This window comes from Emys orbicularis, chromosome 12, assembly GCF_028017835.1.
Source record: "Emys orbicularis isolate rEmyOrb1 chromosome 12, rEmyOrb1.hap1, whole genome shotgun sequence".
Lineage (NCBI taxonomy): Eukaryota > Metazoa > Chordata > Testudines > Emydidae > Emys > Emys orbicularis.
Window position 1 is genome coordinate 25905143 of NC_088694.1, and position 26831 is coordinate 25931973.

The window sequence follows — 26831 nt, forward strand, 5'->3', positions numbered from 1 at the left end:
AGATAATGTTAGTAGGTTTGGGGAAGCATATGAAAGAGCAGAAGCTTACTGTAGTACCATTGACTGAAGGAGCGTGTCTGCCATTTGCATCCTTTGTTCAGATCCTGGGTTCTTTCTTTCTGGACCACCAGGGGTCAGCTGGAGCCAGGAGTGCTCTTTGCCATATGCATCCTCTTCTTGCCTGTGAAGGGACCTTAACCACAATCATCCATCCTTTGTTACTTTGAGGCTAAATTATTCTAATGTGCTCTCTTGACGCTACACCTTGACATCATTCAGAATGTGTAGCTAATGCAAAATGCAGCTGCCCGCATATAAAGTGGAATTTCAAACCAGGAATATATAACACCAGTGCTCTGGGAGCTGCATGGGCTGCCAATGTTTCCAGGGGGTGCCGGTTTTAACCTACAAATCCCTACATGGTTTAAACCTGGGAGATCAACTCTTTCTCCATGCTAAAAAGCACAACTGGGATTGGCAGATGTCTTGAACTGGACCCCTTTGTTATAAATGGGAAGGAAGGGAGGTGCCAGACAGGCCCCTTGACTTTGCTCCCACATAGCCCAGGATGGCTAACTTTCTGGGCACACTGTCTGCAGAGCCCATTTATTTTCCCCAGTTCAGAAGGCAGCTGGACGATGAGCTGCTATTAGGTAGGTAACAATACTTAGCTCTTATCTAGTACAGTGCTCAAAGCATTTCACAATATCCCCATGATATTGTGTGCTATTATCCCCTTTTTACAGAGGGGAACTGAAGCACAGAGAGGCTAAGTGACTTGCCCAAGGTCACACAGGACATCAATGGTGGAGCAGGGAATTGAACACAAATCTCCTGGGTCCTAGGCTTGGGCCCTAACCACTGGATTGCTCGGCTGTTGGCGAGAATGTTGTACTGGTAATTCACAAACTACTGTAAGATCTCAGCTGTTTGTGTGTAATACTGGGGGCCTCCCCTTCTTAATATATCAGCGGTACCTAGAGCAGGGCCAGGCCAGAGTCATTAACCTCTCAATGACCTAGTAATGCATGGAATAAATACAGATGAAGGGGAAGTGACATAATCCCTGATTTCCCGTCAGCAGCCAGTGCTGAATGTGGTCTGAAAAAAAGGGGAGGGGGAATCTATCATAATGGATCAAAGCGTGCCCCTCGGACACCTAGCTCCCCGTTTGGTTTTGGTTTTGCTGGATCTATGACACCCCCCGTACCCCCCCCACACATTAAGCGCTGCTGGCATCAAGGCCATGGGAGTACAAGCACCCAAACCCAGTTCCCCATCTAGCAGCCAGACAGTTGTGGACCAGCCAACCCCTCCGCAGGGATGCCAGGGGTCCTGTGCTTTGGGGGGGGGGGGGAAGAGAGTCTTGTGCTTGGGGGCCCTATAGCCCAGGGGCTTTGTTGCCACACCAAGCAATGGACCAGCACCCTGTTCTGGGACCCCCGAAACCCCCACTGGCAGCCCAGCCCCAGGGCAGAGCGATGGGGAAGGGGGGTCTCAGGCCGCCCTGCCCAGTGAGCACGTGCGGGAGTCCAGCTGGATCCGGCGTGATTTCTCCGCGCCCGCCCGCCGACCCACTCTCTCCCCCCCCCCCCCCCAGCCCGGGCTCGGGGGCGTGGCCATCCCGGCTACCCCGGAGCCCCGCCCCGGGGCGGTGCACAGCTGCAGCGGCGGGGCGAGGCAAAGGGAGGTAGCGAGCGAGGCCCGTGCGGCTCTGCCCTTGTCCTACTGCTCCCCGCCTTGCCCGGGCCCGCGAGCAGAGTGCACCATCCCCCCGGCTGCCGTGGCCCGTCCGCCGCCCCCCGCAGGAGGGAAGAGCCGCCGCCCCTCCTTTGTGTCTCCCATGGCTTTGTGTCTGGAGCTGTGCAAGCGATGTGAGTGCGGGGCTCGCCGGGCGTGGTTCCCCGGGGCTGGGGGCCGGGCCCCCGGGTGCGCAGCGCGGGGCCCCCTGCGGGAGGCTTTGGGTTTGGACACCGAGCCGCTCTGCTGGCTGGAGCGGCGCTGGGGAAGCGGGGCTGCTTTGTGTGGCGTGGCTCGGGGGGGGCTCCCCTTGGAGCGGGGGGGGGTGGACCCCAGCTGTGCTGCGCGGCTCTGCGCTTAATAGCCAGGGGCTGCTGGGCCGGGCTGGTGTTTTCCCTGCGATGTTCCGATCCATCCCTGCTAGCCCGGATCCCGACAGGATGTGAGCTCATTTGCCTATATTTATACTGGGCAGTCCCTAGCTCGGGCGAGCTGCATTTTTCTCGCTCTGAGTAATGACATTCGGATGCGCGGTGCTCGCTCGCTTTCGCTTGGGTAACTCGGCGAGTTTCGCCCTCCTGTGTCCAGTTGGGGTGGCTGGGTCTGTGAGTTCTCAGGCAGGCTGGGGCGGTTGCTGTCCTGCTGGAGCGCTTTGAAGGTAACTGCTGCAGGTTCACCTGGAATGAATACGGGGTTTCTTTTGAACGGGAAACCTGTGAAATGGGTTCCTGTCATTTGACCCAGGAGGTAAGTATTAAACGAGGGGATATTTTTATACAGAAACAGAGGACAGTAGTTCCTTGTTTCCCTTGTGGAAAAGTCTGACCGCCTTTAATCGGTATGAAAACAATAAGCTTCTATAAAAACCGAGTAAGTTTCTATAGACACAGAGAATGAGCTCTTTATATACTGGTCTTACAAACTGTCTCCATTAAATCCCCTAAATGAACTTTGTGGGACTATTGTAGGGTAACGATCTATAGAACTCTTCCAGGGTGATTATCGCTCTGGCTCTGCACATCTATTCTAATTAATGTTTTGCTGCATAACTAAGGCAAGACACAGTCTGTACACACAAAGGGGCTGTGATGTGTATGAGGTTTGACTGGCTGGCTAAGTACATCCCACATGGGACTTCCTTGCTTTCTATTTTGATTTAGTTTCTCCTCTTTTCCCCTCACCCATATATCTCCCTGAACAATCTTGCTTCAGGAGATATATGGATGTTGTGAAGGCCAAGACTATAACAGGTTTCAAAAGAGAACTAGATAAATTCATGGAGGATAGGTCAATTAATGGCTATTAGCCAGGATGGGCAGGGATGGTGTCCCTAGCCTCTGTTTGCCAGAAGCTGGGAATGAGCAACTTGGAATGGATCAGCTGTTCTTCATTCCCTCTGGGACACCTGGTATTGGCCACTGTCAGAAGACAGGATACTGAGCTAGATGGACCTTTGGTCTGACCTAGTATGGCCGTTCTTATGTTGCTTACAGGGGTAGTTACTATGGATGGGCAAGTGAGCCTAAGGCTTAATCTTGTCCCTCCTACCCTGTCATTTGGGTGGTGGTGTTATGAAAATGTGTCTCGAGCAGTTTGTTGTCCCCTCTCACCCCCCGCCATCTCCCCTGGTCCATGGGCAGAAGATACTTTGCATTTTAGGTTGGAATCCTGTGTTTTCCTCTGAACTGACCCATTCCTCCCCCAAATTAGGAGAGACCAAGAAACAAATTGTCTACAGTGCACAGGGTGAGAAGCCAGGCTGTGTGCTGGGGAGATTTGCCAGAGCCTATGCAAAAGGAACCCTTTTTCCCCAAGTCCACTATTGTTGGCTCAAGGCTTTGTGGCCACCATATGGCCTTACTGATACATTGATGGAATAACCAGAGCATCAGCCAAGTGGTGGATCCACCAGTTTCTCCCCAACTCACCTGTTTAGCCTCTGCATTGCGATGCAGACTCCTCTGCTGCTGGGTTCAGGATGCCCTGCATGGCATTCCATAATGCTGCTGCTATCAGGGCCTCCTGTTTGCAGGGGTGGGTGACAGTCGGGGCGGCTCCAGGCACCAGCGCAGCAAGCGCGTGCCTGGGGCGGCAAGCCACGGGGGGCGGCATGCCAGTCACCATGAGGGCGGCTGTCAGGCAGCCTTCGGCGGCTTGCCTGCGGGAGGTCCGCTGGTCCCAGGGCTTCGGCGGCGGGTATGCCGAAGGCGCGGGACTGGTGGATCACCCGCAGAAACGCCGCCAAATTCGCGTGACCAGCGGACCGCCCGCAGGCGAGCCGCCAAAGCCCGCCTGACTGCCATGCTTGGGGCAGCAAAAAACATAGATCCGCCCCTGGTGACAGTACTTCCCCAGATAAGGGACAAGAGAAAAGGAGAGAGCTTTAGAATGCTATAGATTCTGTTACTTCAGGATGTCTGTCTGTACTCCTCTGCTATTTGTAGAATACAAGAACTAATACCCAGACTCATCAACAGCATGAAGAAGAAATGCATTGGTTTACTACTTCTACTATAGATATTGGACTAGTTCAGAAGTGGTGAAGCCCGAAGCTAGACTAAAGCTTTGCCAGCCATGTGTTCTGATTTTCCTTGCATCTCATAAGCTAAGCATGGTTATGCCAGTCAATATTGCAGGGTACCAGGTTAATACTAAAGACCTCTTAGGAGTACATGGGTGCTGCATAAGGGATATTGCTGTTTCATTAGTTTGTATTCTTCCCTGGAGGACCCTGGTTGCTGCTGGAGGTGCTGTTTTGGGTTTGGTTTGTTTGGGGCAGGATGGGTGATGGATGAAACATAAATGTTGAGTGCTTGGGGCTGTTAAGGCCCTATGACTGTTAGCAGTGTTCTGGCCAGAGCGGGTAACAAATTTACCAATTGGAAATTCTGCCTTCAGAGTCACTTGGATATGATGATCTTAGTTTAAGAAAGAAATAATTTGGTGTTGCTATGCACTGTCATACAGGAACTATGTTCCACCAAAGAGGTGACTGACTACTTGAGTGGGGTATGTGGGGTGGGTGAGGGAATTATTCCTTGCTATAGTCAGTTTGTAAAGCACTCTGTCCTGCTTGAAAAGCACTGTGGAAATTTGCCAATTATTTGCATCTCGATAGCTGTTTCCATTCCAGAATTCCAAAGCACTCAAACACTAACAAATGAAGCCTCAGTGTGCCTTCAGGTAGAGGAAGTATCATTATCCTTATTTTACAAGCTGGAGAATCGGACTGTAAGTAGCTTGCCCAAGGTCACACAGGAAGTCTGTGGCTGAGACAGGAATGGAACTCTGATGTCCTGACTCCCAGTCCAAAATCTGCCTACAAAGAGGTAACATGCAATTTCTGACCCTTGAAAATGCACCTGTCCTTTAGGAAGGAATGGGCCAGATCTTCAGCTGGTGTAAACTATACTAATAGAAGACAGGTGTGTTCCCACCAATATGCCCAAAATCCACTAGATCTATAACCAGATTAGGAACAGATTCCAACCCCTCCCCCTGACTCCACATGCAGTCCCATTCATTTCAATTGGACTGTTGGCAGAGTAAGTGCTAAATGTATGTGAGGGTGGCAGAATCTGGCCCTTAGAAGTCTCTGCCATATGGGGAACATTGCAAATGTAATATTTAGCCACTGACCAAGGGCAACACTGCCTGTCCCTATTGAGGTCAACAAGTGGCTTCAATATTCTTTTTAAGAAGGGTTGACTTGTGATTTTGAAGCCGTAGTTTCTGGATATGAAAGGGAAAAATTTCAGCTGTCCACAAACTGTCAAAAATCATTATACCCTTCCCCTTTTACCATCCAACCACAACTTACATTAGCTTGTGTGACTAGGTGCATGTCAGATAGTTAGACACACAATTACCTACTTTTTGCATGTAGTTTTGCTAGCTTTTTTGAGGCCATTTCTGACAATTTAGCCCAAGTTTGTCTGCTGCTTCAATCCTGCGTGCACAATGTATGCGAGACCTGCTGCTTGGTGGCGCTCACTGGTGGCTTGTTCATACAGCCAGAGCAATATACTTCAAAATTGCTTTTAACATAGAATAAATAACAATTGTGAGGCATTTCCAGATTGCAGTTGCTCATCAGTACTCCTGAGGGAATTATGCACCAAAAAATTAAAAATTGTGCCAAAAACTAAAAATTATGAGCACAATATTTTAAAATTCTGCAAAATTTTGCAACTTTTATTTGTCAATAAATAAATGTGGCTCCAGCATGGCAGTGGAGGAGCACGACTGGCACGAGGATCCAGGAGGCAGCGTTCAGCTGCAAAGTCAGCGGAGTCAAGACGCAGCCTCGTTTAGCTGGGCAGCTCTGCGCTTGCAGAAATGAGGGGAAGGCAGTGACACATAACCCCGTGTGCCCCCCATGTCTTGCCTCTGTTTGGAGAGGGGAAGTCCCCCCAAAAAACTGCGCCCATGGTCGCCCCCCGCACCGCTCGTGTGGTTTCCCTTTGCTTCCCTGCCGTTTTCGGCAGGGAAGCACAGGAATTCTGCGGGGGAACCAGTTTTCTGCGGGCGTGCAATCACGCAGAATCCCCCCAGGAGTAACATCATCTTGGTTTCCATAGGTTTTTCTGTTGTCCACGCTTCACTCAAATGTGTGTCACCCTGGCAGTTTGTTAATATGATGGAGAATGGTGTATTTTCTTCATGACAGTGCAAACTTACCTGTCTGCAGAGGTGAGATTTCAGAGCCAAATTGCAATAAGGCTTCTCCCCCCACACACCCCCTTTCATTTGATGCTTTCGGCTCTTAAACAGCTGCAGATTTTTCCTGGGTTGAGGCTGTGTAATTGGATTCAGTGCAGTGCAAGTTACAATAACATATGTGAGCTAGGAGGATTAGGGTTGTGTGGACGGGTGGCCTTCTTTAAGAAAAATCCACTTTAATTTCTGCCAGGAAAAGTTGTCAGTACACTGACAAAGCAGATTTTACAAAATTACCGGTAAGTATAATTGCAGTTCCCTATGAAAGCAGATTAGAGTCCATGCTGTCAGGATAAAGTTTTACAATGGTTGTAATCAAGACAGAGTGGTGAACTTTGGTTTGCTCTTCAGGAAGATACTGAAAAATGGGCTCCTCTCTGCAATCAGTACCCTGGCTCACATCACTAAAAAAATCAGAATGGGGATGGAAATTTAATTTGTTTGCTTAAATGGTGTTTGGTTTTTTTTAAATTGTTTAACTTGCTAGTCCACACAGAGTGGGAATGCTGCCATGACTGGTGGGATCAGCCAGATTAATGACTTGTAGGCACTTTGTCCCCAGTGATTGTATTTAAGTCTCCTTATGGTCCTCTGGAGTGGCCCCTCAGATGTGTAAATAAGGAAGGGAATGATGTTCCCCTTTTTGCTAGAGACTTCCTGGGTGACCTTGAGCAAGTCACTCCCTCTCTGTGCCTCAGGTCTCCGTTTAACAGAGGGGGGTACTAGCACTGTCCTGCCTCACAGGGCTGATGTAGGGATAAATGCGATAAAGATTGGGAAGTGAGTGGATACTACAGCAATGGTAGCCATATGGAGATAACTGGACCACTGGGGGGCCGAGGAGGAAAGCAGAATGGCACACATCCATATGGATTGGAATGGTTTGCGATGCAAGGCTGGTGAAGAGGTAGGAAAGTTTTTGCTCTGAGCTAATATAGCTGTGTCCTAATTGAAAAAGACAGATTACCTTTAAAGCTTCCTAGTGCAGCGTTTCCCAAAGAGGGGGTTCTGACCCCGAGACATACATGCTGCTGAGCACACTGCACAATGAGAGGCGGCTGCATGCTCCTGGCCGCCCCCACCTCGCTGCACCGTGTGCTGCACGCTGAGAGGCACTAGGACTCGTCAGCACATGCGGCACAGTGAGCTGGCTGCAGCTGCTGCTGCGCCAACCCTATGGGTAGGAAGAGAGGAGCCCACCAGATCTGAACCCAAGGGCTTGGGTTCTTTTCGGCTCTGAAGCCAACACTAGTAGTCAGGTACTGTCTGGTTGCAGGGCTCTGTGTCAGACCCCTGGGGAGTGTGTTAACAGAGATGAGCCCAAAGAGGGTCATGGCATACAGAAGTCTGGGACTCACTGCCCTGGTGGAACTGCATGCTTATTCCAATGAGTGCAGTTCACAGCCCCTAGGATACAGCAGCATCTCACGGATGTGAGGGACAGGATTCTGACAATCCAAAGATAACTCTGGATGCAGACTGAGGCATTAGCAGTACACTGGGGCTCTCGCCCACAGACTGAGTAACAGAACCTGTGGGGCCTCATGTCATCTAAGCTGTGACCTATAGAACAGTGACACTTGTCGCTTTTGACACTTCCACTTCAGGCTAGGAAAAGACTGGTGTTTCTAGTGGCTTAGGGTAGGTCTGATTGACTCACTAAGGAGGAGAGGATGATTTGACTCAAATTTTTTTTCTTAATCCTTCTTTGTAAAGCATTTAAATAATTCTGAGGCGGTTATCAGAGGGAAATAGCGAAGAGTTTTGCTGCTTCTCTCCCTCCTTCCCTTGCATTTTTGCTGTTCGCCTTGGTCTGTAATGCAGTACAAAGGATAATGAAGTAGCAGTGGCTTTTCAGAGTCACTGGTGCCTGTGCTGTGATGCAGAAGGAAGAATTGTCTTAGAACTGCATCAGCCAAAATACCACTGCCTGGCCTGCTGCTCTTTCTTCTTATCAGCCAGTGCACACAGGAACTTAGTTATTCTCATTACCCTGTTGGCGCTCTGTGGGTTAAGCCTGTCAGTTCTCTTTACATCACCAGCTGGATGGTGAAAAATCTCAGACTAGACTGACCTTCACAGCCTGAGGAAGTTACAGGCATTCTCAAAAAATCAAAGAGCAAACAGTGTTAGGATGTCTAAAGAATGGGATATAGAAATAATTAGTGTTGTAATGCCATGATATCAATTGGTGGTATGCACATTCATCTGGAACACTAGGTAAAGTGTTCAAGAATACCTACATGCTTAAATCACGTAAGCCCCATTTTCGTTGACTGTCAATAGGATTTAGCCACCTAGGTGGATAACTCACTTATTAAACTGCCCACTGTCTTCAGTCTCGTTGCCTTGTCTCAGTTGATGTGGAAAAAATAGATTAGAGAAAGGCAAAGGCCTGCTGTATGAAGAGAGTTGGAAGACTGGGTCTCTTGGTTTAGAAAGGAGATGGAGACATGAAAGAGGTATACAGAATGAAGGGTATAGAGAGGGTAAATTAAACACTCCTATTTACCCTCTGTCATAATATGAGAAAAAGGGGATGTTAATGAAACTGAAAGGCAACATACACCTCTACCTCGATATAACGCTGTCCTCGGGAGCCAAAAAATCTTACCGCGTTATAGGTGAAACCACGTTATATTGAACTTGCTTTAATCCACCAGAGTGCGAACCCCCCCCCCCCCCCCCCCCGGAGCACTGCTTTACCGCTTTGTATCCGAATTCGTGTTATATCGGGTTGCGTTATATTGAGGTAGCGGTGTACTTAATATTAATGAAAGGAGTGATTTTGCACAATGTCATAAGATATCAATGAGGCCAAGAGTTTACGATTCAAAAAGGGATTAGACATTTATATTGCTACTTATGTGGTAGCACCTAAGGATTCCAGTTGTGGATCACAGACCCATTGTGCTAGCCACTGTACAAACTTAGAGATGTAAATCCTCATACTTCAGGGCATAAAGCCACCACTTTTTGCCTGGGATTGGGAAGAGACTTTCCCCAGTAGACAAGTTATTCCATAATTGTCCTGCAGGAAGATTCTTGTACCAGAAGCTTCAGGGGAAGGTACAGGCCTCTGTCGGAGATATGACGCTGGACTAGCAGGAGCACTGATACAGTATGCTAATTGCTATGTTCATGTGTTAATATATAGTGCACTACTGTGTGTGACTCTTCTTGGAGTTAGTCCTCCTGTAAGAAAAGAGTGGGACTTTTTTAGGGGTACTTGTAAAACAGGGGCTGCCACCTCGTGGCCAAAGGTAGCTCTGCATCCCCCTGCCTGTGTTTTCCCCCCACTTTGCCGGGCAACAGAGGTCTGCGTCGCTCTCCCTTTCTGCATTCTGCACCATGTGTGACATGGCAGGGTTTCTCCCCAGCTTAACAACACTCACTGCCATGCCCAGGCTCCTTTAAGTAGGTTTATTTGTCCAAATATAAGCCCATAATAGACTAAATCAGTCCTTCAGCTCACCCATTGTCCTGGGATTTCACAGCCTCCCCTCTGAGGTGTTTTTAGCAATCCTGTTTCTTGCAGCTTCCCAGTCTTAGCCAGCTCCTCTCACAGCCAGCTCTGCTCCCCTTCTGGAACACCTGCCTGAGGGCTACTTCCCAGAGCACCTGACCCCCTGTTCCCAGGATCCACCACCCTGTTAAGTGTCACTCCTCTGTGGTTCCTCTCCCCAGGCACAAGCTGCCCCAATCACTCCTCTTCCTGTCCTCTGACAGGCCTTTATAGGCCCCCGGGGTAGCCCTGCCTCCTTTAATTGTTTCTGTTGGCTCCACCTGCTCAGGCAAAGGGGCACTGAGCCTGGCCTACTCACAGGGACCAGCTACCCTGTGTCGGGACTCCTTATCTTTTCCATGTTGGAAACTTCATTTCTTCCAGCTTGCCACCTCTGCCCAAACATGAGGCCCTGAGTCACAGTCATGTTCTCCTTGCTCATGAAACCTGTAAGGAGCCCTTTGGAGCCTATCAGTGCCGCTGCTTTACTGGCTGGACTGACACAACACTCCTGTCCCCTACAGTATGATTTTTCACTCCTGGGCTGCATTCTGCCCCCTTTATGCGGCTACTCCCTGTAGCCCAGGGAGCTACAGTGTAGCTCCCTGGGCAACATAGAGCTAGCATAATGACCCAATACCAACCCCTTGCAGCCTCTAGGAGTGTGCCAGGGACAAAAGGGGAGATTCTGGGGATGGGCAGGGGCATAGCTAGAGCACTCTGGGAGTGGAGTATTCAATAGGCAGTGGAAAGTTTTGATAGCAACCCCAGGGATTGTTGTAATCTTATGCTGGGGCCTGGGCAGGCCCAGAATTCAGGAGGCACAAAATGGTTTAAAGCCACATCTACCCTGGACTGCACTTTGCTGCAGAGGGCGAGCTCAGAATCTCAGCTCCTTCCAACTTGGGGCTTAATTCTGAGAGGTTCTTGGCACTTGCAACTCTAATTGAAGTAACATTGCAGGTGTTCAGGACCTCTTGGGAGCAAAAGCGTGGGCACAAGGAAACTGGCTGGGGTCTGCCAAATGGCAGCACATTGTATTGGCACCTAGCATTGCTGCTTCATCAGCAAGCCAACCCATTGTGTGGGGAGCAGCATGGGTCATGCACAGTAACAGGCTCAGCTTTACGCCTAGCACCAGGTTCTGATGTTTGTTGGGAAGTATAGTTGCAAAGTGACAGTAAAATCTCTTCATGGATTATGGAGATTTCCACAGCTAATTATGGGCATTAAGTATTACACTGCATGTTAACATTTACTGTTCTTGTGCCAATATGCTTACCAGAAATGCCAATGCCAGAAATCACTCATGATTACTAAGTGGAGACTGCTAAAGTAAGCTCTTACAATCCACTCTGTCCAGAGTAGATGGCATTCTGGCTCCCCAATGCAGTAACAACTTTGACTGGCTTGTGCAAGTGAGATCCCTGTAAAAGTGGAGAGGCAATCCTTGCATATGTGAGCTCCTTAGTCCTCTATACAGGACAGGTACAGCATTGTTAGTAGTTCGAATTTCCCCTCTCCTGCCCTGCCCATCTACCTGAACCCCAGGACTACCTTTAAGCGTGAGGAATGCTTAGTCACTCTGCCCAATCAATCCTTGCCCTTGCTGCTAAGCCTGCAAACAATGGCACAAAATGCATGCCTTTTGTGAAGTGGACACCTGTCCACCAGGAACTGGCCTGAGACGCAAACGTGAAGAGGCCACTAAGTAATCATCAAATGGAAACTAGTGCACCAAAGAATCAGGCACTAGCTCTCAGATGATGGCATACCTTGTGCTTTGTTTTTTCCATTTTATGGCTCTTGGGATTTAGCATCATTGTCAATGAATGCCCATGCTGACTAGATAAATGAAGAAATATACAAGCCGTAGAAAGAAACTTCCGCTTCATTTTAATGTAGTAAGCAGAGTAAAGTACAGTCTATTGTGCAAATATTTAAGTCTGTTTTCTGATGTAAACTCTTTCTGTGGGCAAAGAACACTAAATCCAATGAAAGGATACCTAGACTCTCAGAGCATAATTGAGCAAGCCGCAATTTTGGCCAGGGAACTCTTGTGAAAAGTGCCAGGGACTCCTCTTTTTTAAATACCTATCTCATAGAGCTGGCAGGGACCCAGAAAGGTCATCAAGTCCAGTCCCCTGCCTTCACTAGCAGGACCAAGTACTGATTTTGCCCCAGATCCCTAGGTGACCCCCTCAAGGATTGAACTCACAACCCTGGGTTTAGCAGGCCAATGCTCAAACCACTGAGCTATCCCTCCCTCCTCACACAGTGATCAGAGTTTTGGGTTTTATGTCTTGGCTAAAATACAGACAGCATCTTACACATCTCAAAATACAAATATTGTCCATACTTCTAGCCTCTTTGCAAATATCCTTATTTTGTTGATACACTAGAGTTGCACCATATGGGTAATACAATTTCCAGTTTTCATGCTTTAGTTCATACAACTACAATATTCTAATAACACTGTAATCATAGACGAGTTAATTAAATCCTCACTCTGAGTAAAGGCTCTTGTCTGGGAATTGTACATATTGTACCATTCATCCTTCAGCTATGCTACAGTGAGTATTGCTTCCATTTAGAAAGTTAAAAATAGAGACTTAAATAGGTTAACAACATTCTTTAAACTAGCATTTTACTTGCTATATCCTAGTAGTGTCTTTAGGCTACATTGTGAAAATACCTTTTTACTTACTGTTTGACTTGATGCCTCTGAAGCATTCTGTACCATGCCAGTCACATCATATAGAAAGCCACACTTGTAAATATTTGAGGGCCAGACTTCAATGGCCTTTAGCTCTAACCCTAAATATGTTACATGAACAAAAAATGAAGAGGCGTATAGGTCTTTCATCAAACCCAGACTGTTTCTCAAGGATTTTTTTTTAACATACAACTTAAAAAGGCATATGTTATGGGGCACAAATTTAATACTCCAACAGCCAATTATCATCTGGTGCTCCTGAACAATAAAACTGTCATGCTATATTTTTGACCACTAATTAAAAGAATAAAATGAGATCCTACCCTGTATACATGGAGGGATTGTGTATGGTTATATCAAAAGCTGGGTAAGAGGTGAAATAAATCTCTGCACTGACCAACTCCTGGGTGTGTAGCAGGTTCACTTGTCTTGAACCTTAGCAGTGAGGTGGCTGTTGAGCCTGATTTATGTATACAGGGCCCCCTAAACTTTCATCCAGTCAGGATCGTTGTGCCAGGTGCTGTACAATGGGGCTTGCTCTATGTGGATCTCCCACAAAAACCCCTTCCACTTCTTGCTGTAAGGTTCATATGGCTGGGACTCCTGTGAGAAGGGCACCTCCTGGCATCTGCCTCCCTCTCCTGCTGCTGAGCATTTTGTGCCATCTGCCCTCACTGCTGGCCCAGGCCCGGCCCCTCCTTCCTGGTCCCAACAGGGCTGTGCTTCAAGGGGGGGGGGGCTTCATGCCAGCTTCCCCAGGATGTGCAGGGGAGAGTGAGGGGCCCTGTGGCCACAGCACGTGCCTCTCTCCTCTCCTCCCCCCCCCCCCCCAAAAAAAAGTGTATGGGATTTCTTCTTCTCTTCTCCCCCCCGGGCTTAGTTCCATTCCCCTCCCCGCACTATCGGGCCGGGCTCATAGTCGCACCCACTCCCCTTCCGCGCTTTCCGGCCGGGGCTCGGGGAGGGTGTTTGCAGCAGGCCGCAAAACGAGGTGAGCGGCGCCCCGCCCGCCGGGGGTGGGCTGCCTGGCTCGGCCCCGGTGCCGCTTCGGCCCCGCGTTCTCCGGCAGGCCCGCGGGCGGCAGCGTGTTCGCTGCTTTCCACACACACAGCCCCGGGGCCCGAGCGCCCGGGGCTCCTCCGGGGAGCGAGCGCCCGAGCGGGGAGGGGAGCAGAGGCCGCCCCCGGCTCCTCCCGGCCCCGCCTCTCGCTCCTCTTCGACCGACGCGGAGCGCAGCCAGCCCAGCTCCGGCCCGAGACGGCCCTGCGGACCGCGGGTGAGAGCGCGTGTGGGTCCCCTCCGGCCTCTGCGTGGGAGCATATCCCCTCCCCTCGGACCCTGGGCGTGTGTGTGTGGGAGCGTATCCCCTCCCCTCGGACCCTGGGCGTGCGGGGGGTGTGTGTGGGGGGGAGCGTATATCCTCCCCTCGGACCCTGGGCGTGTGTGTGTGGGAGCGTATCCCCTCCCCTCGGACCCTGGGCGTGCGGGTGTGTGGGGGGGGGGAGCGTATATCCTCCCCTCGGACCCTGGGCGTGCGGGGTGTGTGGGGGGGGGAGCGTATCCTCTCCCCTCGGACCCTGGGCGTGCGTGGGGGGGCGTATATTCTCCCCTCGGACCCTGGGTGTGCGGGGGTGTGTGGGGGGGAGCGTATATCCTCTCGGACCCTGGGCGTGGGTGTGTGTGTGGGAGCGTATATCCTCCCCTCGGACCCGGGGGGTGGGGGGTGTGTGGAGGAGCGTATATCCTCGCCTTGGACCCTGGGCGTGCGTGGGGTGTGGGGGGGAGAGCGTATATCCTCCCCTCGGACTCTGGGCGTGCGGGGGGAAGGGAACGTATAACCTCCCATCTGATCGGGGGGAGCGTACATCCTCACTCCCCTCCGGTCTATGTGCATGTGTGGGGAAGCGTACATCCCTCCCGGCCCGCGTAGCTTCCATTCCCCTGACCTATGTGCGTTGGAGAGGGGGGAGTTTGGTAGCCTAAACCCACTCCTGATCCCTCTGTGCATGTGCCTGGGGGGCAGGGAGCGTACGTCCCCCCATGCCCCTCTGTGCGTGTGGGGAGAGAGTAGCCTACACACATCACTGGCTCCTCTGTGCGGGGAGGGTTGGTAGTCTACACACCCCACGTCTTACTCCTCTGGGTGTGGGGGTAGCCTACAGCCCGTTTGACTTCTCTGTATGGGGTGGGAGCCCACACTACCTGTGTTTGCATCATGCTTATCTGGAGCATGCTGTTTTGCTGTTGCTGTGCAAAAACTATGGTGAAATAGGGGAATGGGTGTTGTTTGCAAAACCAAAGGATATATCCTAATGGGTAGTTTAGTGTGTTTGTGTTTCAAGAGGGTAGCTTGGGAGGTGTGAAACTCTTAGGTTGACAGCAGTTGAGACAATGAAAATAGTAAACATTTATGGGTAAAACTTCTTTTAGGTTTAGCCAGGAAATATTTATTAGGACTTCAGGAATACTGAGATAAGAATGTTGGAGTTGAGACCTAGTGTTGCTTTATCACTGGCTTCCCTGGATGTTTTTTATAAGAACTTGTTTAGTGCATCCCATAAACCAGATATTTCTAAAAACACAGTATGTTGCTGTCCCTCTGAGGCAACCCAAATTTGTCATCTTGATTCTATCACATTTACAGAAGTCTCAAAAGATGCCTATAGGGTTACCATTTTCAGTTCCTTAAAATTGTCTTGTGGCATTTTTTCTTATTTATATGTAAAATATATATCAAATTACTTTGTGAGGTACATTTTTTGATTTATCAAATGCTTTCTTACTTGATTAGAAGGGGAAAGAGTTGAGATGCCAGTCCAAGGTTTATTAGCAAACTAATGAAAGTAAAAGGGAAACCAATAGTACGGACTTTGTTCTGTTCCTGGATTCTCTTAAAAGATTAGGAGTAGTGTTTACTCAAGCATTGTAAGTGGTGTCACTTGCAGACTACACATAGCACTAGCGGTGGTAGAGAAAATTTAAAAAATGTAATTATGTAGGATTAAAAACTGCTTTATTATTGACTCTTCTTGTTAACTTTGCTTCTTGAGCTGAGAATAGATTGTCCATTTACAGATTGTCAAATGCACCATAATCCATTTTTAATCCAATATACTGTTCAATGTGATGTGATTCCTAAAATCATCATAAATATGTGATTAAATACATGATGCCTTGGTTCAAATACAATTTAGTTTGATCTTTACAATAAGAGTAGAGATTTGTGTGTGTTTGGTTTTTTAGGTGGTTGTCCTTACATTGGCTATTTTTCCTCTGGACTCTGGTAGCTTGAAGGGACACGTGTCACCTCAACTGATTTTTCCAATTTATTAGAAGTGGCTTTGGATACTGCACCTGCCCCTATATCCTCCTGCCAAGTTACGTAGTCTCATACTTTCTCTTTTTTGGTCCATATTTTTTTCTCGTGTAAAGAGATCCAAAGGCTGTATCTATACTAGCAAAATTCAGACCCATAACCTTCTTGCAGTGGTGGAAGCTCCACTGCAGGAAGGGTTCAGACATTTTACCACCTGTTCTTAGGGCATGCCTATACTGGGGATACTTGCACTGGTACAAATCCCCAGCATAGATGTTTCAAACCAGGGTAGGCCTACCAGTGCAAGTCCCTTATTACACTGATGCAATTCATCTGCACTGAGAGCTTGGGTTGGACTAGGTGACATGGTGACAAACACTAGAGATCTGCCTATGGCAATATTTTCTACTGTTGCTACCAACAACAGACCTACACCAGTGGTGAATAAGGTATCTGGTACTTTTCTTACTAGCATTGATGAGATCAAACAAACAGGCTATACAGGGGAAATTGTGAAACTGATTATACACAAAGGGCTATCAGATATGCAAAGTAATCAAGCTTGTAAATTTGAGAATATTTTTCTCTAATGTCTCAACTATAGTCACCTTATTGCAAGTAACATCAAGATAATAAAATCTTCAAAGGGAGTTATTATTTGATGTTATTAAGTTGATGGAGTTTCTTTAAAGTACTGAGGCCAATTCTGCTCCCCCATAAGCTTACATGTCCCATTGAAGTGAATGAGCAAAATTCTGTGTTCAGTTACACTGGTGTAAATACGACATGACTTCATTGAAGTCAGTAAAGTTGTTGCATATTTACAGTTGTTAAACTGAGCAGAACTTGAGCTAATGAGTTGCATTCTTGAGTTATAGGACAGAATTGGGCCAATTGTTTATGAATGCTGATGTTGACAACTGTAAGCTTTGAAATAATCTTTATATTGAGATTGCTTTCTTCTGGCAGTTCAGTTTGTCTGTGCTCCCACCTTGAGTCTAAGGGGCTGTGAATGTCTCATGAAATAATAAGGAAGGAAAGGATATAGTTTATGTATCCCTTTATTTCTGGTTTCCCTAGAACAAATTTTTAGAGGCTGATAGAGAAAAATAAACATCCTGACTTCTCTATTTTCCTTTCTATGTACCTTTCACTTGCACATAAGCTTTTTTGATTCCTGAATGTTAAATTGTGTCCAGCTCAGTGCTATGAGGTACTTGTGACAAGTTTCCCCCCCCCCCCCCCCCAGCCCCACCTCTGGGGTGCCACCTGATGTACTGGGGTGTCACTGAGCTTGCCTGACTCACCAGCCTGGGTTCCCTTTACACTGTGCTGCTGTGACAGGCCCTCAAGCCCCCTTCCAGCACACACACAGGTAGGGACACACCCAGCTGCAATTTTACACACATGCTGAGATCAGCTCTGCATGGGAAAGCTCAGCTAAGGAACTGCCCAGCACTCAAGTGCACGCGCCCTCTGGAGTGTAAACCCAAAATTCATCATCTTGCGCTGCACAGAGAACTGTACAGCGTCAGCTCATAAAATTTGCTCCCTCCCTCAATGTGGAGGAAGATATGCACAGCTTTTTGCCCCCCAGTTATGAATTCCACAAACTAGTTTTAGAGAGAATTAAAACAAGTTTATTAACTACAAAACATAGATGTTAAGTGATTATAAGGGTTAGCAAACAGATCAAAGCAGATTACCCAGCAAATAAAACAAAAACACAATATAAGCTTAAGATACTACAGAAACTGGTTTCTCACTCTAAATGTTGTTTTAGGCAGGTTGCAGAGGTTCTTGAAGGCAAGTTGCTCTTGCTTGCAGCTTTAAAACTCCAGGTATTTCTTTCACAGGCCAGACACCTTTTCCAGCCTGGACTCAGTTCTTGGATGTTCACAGCAGTCATCCTGGGTGCGGATTCAGTGAAGAACAACCACTGATCATGTCACTCCCCTGCCCTAAATAGGTTTTACATATGGTGGGAATCCTTAGTTTTCCAGTGTGGTTCCTTCTCTTCTCCCCCCCCTCCTCCGCCCCCTTCCAAAAAAAAAATACTGGTATTCTGTCATGGAGTCCAGTACCAGGTGACATGATCACATGACCCTGCAGTGGCAAAGCAGCCATGAGTCAAAGGCTGTTTGTAGCATCCCAGGACAGCTTCTCCGGAAGATGGGAGATTAGCATCTTCAAAGATCTATTGTTCTCCCTAATGGTCCATTGACTTGTTCCCAGCTAGCCAGACAGACTGATTGCATTTTGTCTAGTGGGCGTTCCCCAGGTGCAAACACTTTTGTAGTACAGATGTATAGTCAATATTCCTAACTTTAGATGCAAAAATGACACATGAATACAAATAGGATAATCATATTCAGCAAATCATAACCTTTCCAATGATATCTCACATGCCTTATCTTGCACAAAATACATTGATTGACACAATCATATAATATTACCATGAAAAATATGGGAAGCAGTTAAGTCCCAGTCAGACTGTGAAGAGCTACAAAAGGATCTCTCAAAACTGGGTGACTGGACAACAAAATGGCAGATGAATTTCAGTGTTGATAAATGCAAAGTAATGCATATTGGAAAACATAATCCCAACTATACATATAAAATGGGGTCTAAATTATCTGTTACCACTCAAGAAAGAGATCTTGGAATCATTGTGGAGAGTTTGTTAAAAACATCCACTCAATGTGCAGCAGCAGTCAAAAAGCGAACAGAATGTTGGGGATCATTAAGAAAGGGATAGATAATAAGACAGAAAATATCATATTGCCTCTATGTAAATCCATGGTATGCCCACATCTTGAATACTATGTGCAGATGTGGTCGCCCCTTCTCAAAAAAGATATACTGGACTTGGAAAAGGTTCAGAAAAGGGCAACAAAAATGATTAGGGGTATGGAACGGCTGCCGTATGAGGAGAGATTAATAAGACTGGGACTTTTCAGTTTGGAAAAGAGACGACTAAGGGGGGATATGATAGAGGTCTATAAAATCATGACTGGTGTGGAGAAAGTAAATAAGGAAGTGTTATTTACTCCTTCTCATAACATAAAAACTAGGGGCCACCAAATTAAATTAATAGGCAGCAGGTTTAAAACAAACAAAAGGAAGTATTTTTTTTCATACAACGCATAATCAACCTATGGAACTCCTTGCCAGAGCATGTTGTGAAGGCCAAGACTATAACAGGGTTCAAAAAAGAACTAGAAAAATTAATGGAGGATAGGTCCATTAATGATTATTAGCCAGGATGGGCAGGGATGGTGTCCTTAGTCTCTGTTTGCCAGAAGCTGGGAATGAGCGACAGGGAATGGATCACCTGTTCATTCTCTCTGGGGCACCTGGTATTGGCCACTGTCGGAAGACACGATATTGGGCTAGATGGACCTTTGGTCTGACCCAGTATGGCCGTTCTTATGTTCAGTGTCACAGTAATATTTCCTAACTGTTTTGGTATTCTGAAACTTGTTTTGTGTGTAGACTTCGGCTATGTCTACACTAGAGAGCTTACAGTGGTGCAGCTGTATTATTTCTCATGTAGCTGCTGTATGCCGACGGAGAGAGCTCTCCCATGGACATAATTAATCCACCCCTAAGGAGTGGCAGTAAGCTATGCTGGAGGGAGAAGCTCTCCTGCCGACGCAGCATTGTGCACACTACCACTTATGCCAGCTTAATTTATGTTGCTGGGTGGGGTGGAATATTCACAACCCTGAGCGACATACACTTTGCCGGCATAGGCTATGTCTACACTACCACTTATGTTCCTCTTCAGGAGAGTAAAGAATAGTTCAGACGATGGTTGTGATGGGCTCCCTTTGTACTGCTAAAAATCTATATATACATGTATTTGAGCGAGAAATGTCAGGTATTGATTGTGGCTTGAAAAATCCCCCCCCCCCCCCCCCCGCCATACGTGCCCAGAAAAGGCAGTCAGGTTCATCCATGTTTCACAGGGAACGACCTCAGAGCAGCTCAGCTTATTGCAGCATGAAGAATCATGGCACATGCCCCTGAATACGGCAGCTTGAGAGAGTGTGGTTGCTCTTACTTGAGCTGGGCTAACTGAAGAGGTGTAACTCAAATGTAGATAATCCAAGTTAACTCCACAGTGAAGACGTAGCCTGGGGTTTACACAACTATTTCTGCAATACTTAAGCAATTTGTAAAATTTCTTTCCAATCCAAAAAATCAGAAAACCTTCTGAATGTAACTAGTGCTGCTTTGCTGAATCTGCAGTGTAGACAGTCTGAAAAGAGAGTAGCCTAAATCCTGACCACAGTATGCACCCTCAGCAGCCAGGCTGTTCTGTGGGGTGTAGGGTTTTGTTTTGTTTTGTTTTTAGCCTTGCTGGGCCTTGCCCTGGCCACTCTGAAGCAATAGAGCTGCTTCTCCACCCTTTGGGGCTGGAGAGACTTCCTCATTATTGGCATGTGCACTACGTGGGTTAGGGAAGTGGCACAGCCATGAGTCCTTCCCATATATTTCTTCTGTCTCCTATCCTCTGCGTGGGATTCCCAAAGCTTGCCCTACCTCCTGTGTAGCAGAACTGCCCCAGTCCCTCTACAGGGCCAAATCTATGCTGGCGAACTGGCACTGCAAACCCCCTAGCACCCTTTTAACCCACACAGTTGCTTCCAGAGGTGCCCAGGCTCACGCCACTTTTAGAATTGCTGTTGCTGTGCTATCCACTACTACCTGAATCTGCATTAGTTTGTTGACAGGGCAGTCTCCTAGTTTGCACTGGGAGGAACAACTGCATTAATGTAGTTGCTACTCCAGAATATTCCTGCCCCCTCTTTGGTACCAGTTTTGCCAGCTCCAGGCATTAGCTCTACCTGTAAAGCTGACTGCATGAGGCTTTGGCTGCTCTTGGCTTACCTACCTTTCCCCCACCTATTTAGGACAGATCTGAGAGCAGCTGAGGCAGTACTTAACTGCTTTCACCTTGGCCTGGTCTCCTCACCTCTGAAATCTTTACTCACAGAATAGCATTGAAGGAACACAAAGGTAATATAAAATGTAGAAAACACTCTAATCCACAAGTCCACTAATGTTTGCAGAGAGTGCTATGTGTGGATGTGGTGCACTGTATACAAGATGCTTGCAACAGTGTAGAACTGGGGTCAGCAACCTTTCAGAAGTGGTGTGCCGAGTCTTCATTTATTCACTCTACTTTAAGGTTTCGCGTGCCAGTAATACATTTTAACGTTTTTAGAAGGTCTCTTTCTATAAGTCTATAATAAATAACTAAATTATTGTTGTAAGTAAAGTAAATAAGGTTTTTAAAATGTTTAAGAAGCTTCATTTAAAATTAAATTAAAATGCAGAGCCCCCTGGACCGGTGGCCAGGACCCGGGCAGTGTGAGTGCCACTGAAAATCAGCTCGTGTGCCGCCTTTGGCACGTGTGCCATAGGTTGCCTTCCCCTGGTGTAGAAGCAGTCAATGGGCCAGATTCTCTGCTCATATAAATTGGCATAACTCTGTTGAAGTCATGCCAATTTACACCAGCTGAGAATCTATCCAGTGTGTCCATCTTAGATTTCCCCTCAAAACTGTTATATACATGGAACTTCTGTGTGTCATCAACCATCTCCTTGTCGTGTACCCCAAAGCTTTTTTGTTTTGTTTTGTTTTGTTTTGTTGTTTTTTTTAAAGAATTTCTCCTGTGCTTTCTTTATGATGGAAAGAAGAGAATCCTGGCTTGAGCTAAGAGAAAACAATGGCTACTTCCTGGTCCCGGACACCTGCTCTTCATGGAGTCAGGCTGAAGCTAATGGTGTAATTAAAATGACTAGCTTCCATTATAGGGTGTTTTGTTTTTATGTTTAGCCAAGGTTTGATTTTTTTAAAGGACCTGGGCAAAAGTTAAATATCATGTATTTATTGCTGAAACCATTAAGCTATCATGTACTTTCTGTAATATCTTCTCTCATTGCTGTCAATTACCAAGGTCTTGGTGCCATAAGAAAGCTTTCTTTCTTTCTAACTGGCCTTTTCCTGTTTGATTCAGTCCTGTCAGTCAGTCATCATGGAAACAATTGTAATGTCAAACTTGTGGCATCAGGAATGAATCAGACAGGAGGCTGGTTGGGCAGCAAAGCTTCTGTTTACAGCGGACCCTCGCTAGAACGCGCGTCTATATACCGCGAATTCGCTTATAGCGCGGGACCGCGCATGGATCCCAAATTTAATTACCTTCATTGGAATCCATGGTAATGCAGTCCCCGCTATAATGCGGTCCCCATGTTCACACGGGACTGCGCATGGATCCAAAACCCCACGTTCTAGCGAGGGTCCAATGTATTTTCCCCACTGCTGGTAATTGATGGATGGAGAGAGAGTACAAAGTGGATCAATGGAGTTCAAATAAAATGTAAAGTTTTTAAATTTGCCTGAGTTATAACAGTAGTTTCAAGGCCTTCTGTGGAGAAGAAGGTTTGAAATAGTTATATTGCACCTACTTTAGAAACCATGTTCGCTGCCCTTTAAGTTTGTGTTGAAATCACATTAAAAGAAGAACATGGCAGGAAGCCCAAAATCCTTAAGAATTATAATACTGATCCACTCAACCCCTGTTAAATATTTGTTTGATGAAAAGTATCTATTAGGCTGCATTCCAGCTACAGTAGTTTGATACAGTACGTGATTGACTTTAGCTTTTTAGAGACAAGCAGCAGATCTTTGATACTTGTTGAAGGACAAAGGACACCACAGTTGTTAAGTAGTTTGCAGGGTGGCTTTTTGCTACCTTCTCTACATTGTAGAAGGATTTCCAACTCCCCGGTGGTAATGCTTACCCACACAGTGTAGAAGCCATGCTGTCAAGGTACCTGTGATGTGATCTAAGGTTACAGATGCTAACGTGATTTAACTTGCTGCATGTCATGATGGATGAGCTGAAAAGATATGGGAATGGTAGCGGTGAACTTGACTCTTACTGCTATGCTGTTTACAAATGGCTTTTACAACCTATGGATTGTTTAGAGATTGGGGAAATAATTTCTTTTGTAAAAACATTTTCTTACCACTTTCTGAAATGTCTCAACTTGTTATGGGCAAGATATTAAGCTAAATGTGTTCTGTTTCCATTACTGGTCATAGTGACTGGAGTCACCAATGTATGTTTATCTAGGTTGTGAGGCTTCCAGTTTGGGTGAGAGTGTTACATAGTGGGGCGGGTGCTGTGCATACTTGACCTCTTAGAGTTTATCTATTGCTAACCTGCAACACTTGTACCCCTGGCCCACATTGTGTACTGTGATCAAACAGCTAAGGGACTAAAATTAGACTGTTTAAATGGAACCATCGAAAACTTTTTGACAGTTTTCCATCGGAAAACACACACTTGTCAAAACATTTTATGGAAACGTTGCTTTCAACAAACTTTTAGATAGTCCAAGTGTTTTTTTACTTTTTCTTCCTTTCTCATTTGGTTTTGTGAATGGGAATGATTGGGTCAGCAGCTGTGCTGCCTCACTGAGCAGGCATCAGGTGGGTAGCCAAGAAGGGCCAGCCATTCATGCAGATGCCTTTGCCTCAGGGACTCCCGGAGGTTTCCTTACCCAAGATTTCCAGGTCTGTCCGTTCTCCCCAAACCTCCTTCCTCCTGAGGGGGTTATTGCCTGGTCCTCTGTGGCAAGGAATCTAAGTCTGTGGTTCTGTTTGGCTTACTATGCAGCATCCCCTCTCCCTTTCATATCATAGAATACGAGGGTTGAACGGGACCTCAGGAGGTCATCTAGTCCAACCCCCTGCTCAAAGCAGGACCAATCCCCAACTAAATCATCCCAGCCAGGGCTTTGTCAAGCCTGACCTTGAAAAACCTCTAAGGAAGGAGATTCCACCCCCTCCCTAGGTAACCCATTTCAGTGCTTCACCCTCTCCTAGTGAAAAAGTTTTTCCTAATATCCAACCTAAACCTCCCCCACTGCAACTTGAGACCATTACTCCTTGTTCTCTCATCTGGTACCACTGAGAACAGTCTAGATCCCTCCTCTTTGGAACCCCCCTTCAGGTAGTTGAAAGCAGCTATCAAATCCCCCCTCACTCTTCTCTTTCCTTTGCATTCACAGGAATCTTGGGTGAACATGTTCTCTGAAACTGGGATGGATTGGATTCCATAAGCAATAATGCACAGTAATGAAGTGGGCTGTAGCCCACGAAAGCTTATGCTCAAATAAATGTGTTAGTCTCTAAGGTGCCACAAGTACTCCCGTTCTTTTTGAATAATAGTGAAGACAACTGAGCTAGCAGCTGTGCATTCTCTGCACACTGAGCCAGTGGTGTGCACAGTAGCTTGGAAATGCATATCGTAGTGAAGTCTTCTGGAAATCATTGTCTTTTTGCTTCAAAAAGACTGGTCCGTGGTTTGTCTTGAGATGAAAGGTGTAGAAATCTAAAATCACCAGAGAGAAATGTTTTTAAATCAGAGGAAGCGTCACCTGCAATACAGCAGGCAGCCTCAGAACTTAGTGAGGCATTAAGGAACACATGGGGTATTGGCTTGTCTTTGTAGTGCAAAGTGACTCTGCAGAACAGGAAATGACTGTCTTGCCAAAAGGTAAACAAATAGAAATCACTACAACTTGCTCTATGTATCTCTTCATTGAGGTTCCAGCCATTCATTCATTGAGAGCTGCTATGAGGCTGTGACTCTACTTAGAATAACGTGTTGACACACAAGCTGAACAAAGTACTCTGGCTTCTAGTGTTGCAAGCTCAGCCTGTGATGTGAAAATTAACCCTTTTTCTATCTGTCTTACACTGTCATTTGTAATAAAGATTCTGCAGCTAGAGATGTCTGATCCTGCAGTGCTAATAATAGTATACGCTTGTTTGAATGTAAGCAATAGTTCTCAAACGCAGAGCAGAGATGTGGTGCAACAAGGTACTATTTTACATTCCGAAGTGAACAATTGTAGGTGAATGTTGTAGAACAAGGGTAACATTTTTCAAAAGCAAGCACGTTTGAAAATTTTACCTCAGACTGTCTTTTAGCTATGCTGCAGGAAGACTTCCTAATGAAAGGCAGGCAAACGCGTTAAAAAATAGATTCCAGTGGAATGTTTAACCTCCATTCAGTAACTACGGGTCAGTGAAGGGCAAAAGGGAATGACCCAAAACGAAGCTGAGAACACTTCTTCCTAGGATGACAAATGTTGTCCTGGAAGGACAATATATCAGCTAGCGTTACAAATATCAGGGCAGGTCTGCACTTGTCCAATTTTTGCAGTTGAGCACCATTTCTTAAAAGTCTGCAAACCTGCATAATAGAGGGACAAATGGAAGGGAAAGTTCAAAACTGGTAGGGTAGGCACCGGATTATCTTCATTTTTTCAGATTTTCTTGGCTTATTACCAGTGATGCAGCTTTAATGGTGGGAGCACTAGTGGACAAGTGATACATGTGGTGGGATTATTTTTTAAACCACCATGTCATTTGGACCTGGTGCCACACTCGCAATAGCGCAACAACAAGAGTTTAAAAAAATAAACAAAAAACCGGCTGGTGTGGACACAGCCTAAGACTATTATCAATTGGGTTTCTGTTTTTACACTTCTATTACAAAAACCACCTGAAGTAAAACACTTGAATAGGTTTTTCATAGTGAGAATACCTGGCACTTCAGTTGTTAATGGGGTTAAAAGTTGGTTGTAGAAGGGAGCGCCTGGTAGACTCCTTTATTTCAGGATGAGGTTTACAGAAAAACTTCCTTCCATCTGAGGCAGAGGGATTGATGGGAAAAATCTCACGTAAAAGATCAAGCGAACAAAGAGTCCATCCTAGGGAAATGTGATGGGGAAGAAGGGAAAGAAGAAAATGAACTTTGTGTAAAGTTAGGTTCTCAAGTCTGCAGTAAGTGTTGAACACAGAGCATCTCCCACTTCTAAAAACCAGGCTGCGTATTTAGGCACCTAAACATATACTCTGTAGTCTGTTAGGCACCCAGGGCTGAATTTTGGCCAATGGTCCAGATTGTCATAGTTACACCAGGGCTGAATCTGTCTCAGTGTCTTAAATGCCATGACTCTAGCTGAGCACGGATTTCTTAGACTTAGTGGCTTAACTGTTACTGAAATGTTTCCATCTAGGCTTCAAGTTCCTCACTTCATTGAGAAGAGGTGGGTACTTGCTGCAGCTCTTGTTAGGCTGTGCACCATATCTTGCAGGGTTCATTAATAAGATTAAGTGCGAGGAGAGGAAGGGAACTGTAACTTCATAGCCTCAAATGCTTGATTTCTTTTATAAATGCTTAATCTTTCTGCAGTTTCCCTACAGAATCTGAAATGGTGGCTTCTACTGTTTATTCCCATCCTCAGTTTCTTCCTTCCGTCACCTCTGCTCTGTCAGATAGACAGCAGCTCAACGCCTGTATCTCTGCTGGGACAGTGAGCACTTCTCAAAGTAATAATGGGACATGGTAGCGTGAAGCTTGGCTCTCATAAGGGATAAGTCAGAGTGGAGGCTAGCTTTAAATTGCTGATACTATTATTACTACATCCTATTACTGTTTGCACTTGTAACTTTCACACACAAACAAGCCCAATAGAAACTAATAAGCAGTCTGGTATTAAAATGCATACAGATTACATTCTAGATGCAAAATGTAAAGGAAGTGTCAAATATTCCATAGTCCTTTTGAGGTTTCATGCATCTAAAGTAAAGGAGCATAAACCCAAGGCAAACTCAGTCATTCTGGTAAGAGCTGCTGAACTAAACTATTAAAAAAAATGTTCTCATCAGTAATCTAACTGAATAACAAGAGGATTCTATAATTAAAACCTTGGACTCCTGAACTGCAAAATGATCTTAGCCC

General features: G+C 46.4%; 1 protein-coding gene across 4 annotated transcripts in view; it reads left to right on the top strand.

Annotated features, from left to right (window-relative positions):
- Positions 1-26831, top strand: part of DLGAP4 (DLG associated protein 4) — a 114947-nt gene that overhangs the window by 49064 nt on the left and 39052 nt on the right. Inside the window, exon 1 of one of the 4 annotated variants that reach the window (XM_065414924.1) lies at positions 1810-1874. The exons of the other annotated variants lie outside the window; for them this stretch is intronic. Coding sequence (XP_065270996.1) covers positions 1844-1874 — 31 coding nt within the window. The 5' untranslated portion in view covers positions 1810-1843. Of the gene's footprint in view, positions 1-1809; positions 1875-26831 lie in introns of those variants that run through there. 4 annotated transcript variants of the gene reach the window in all.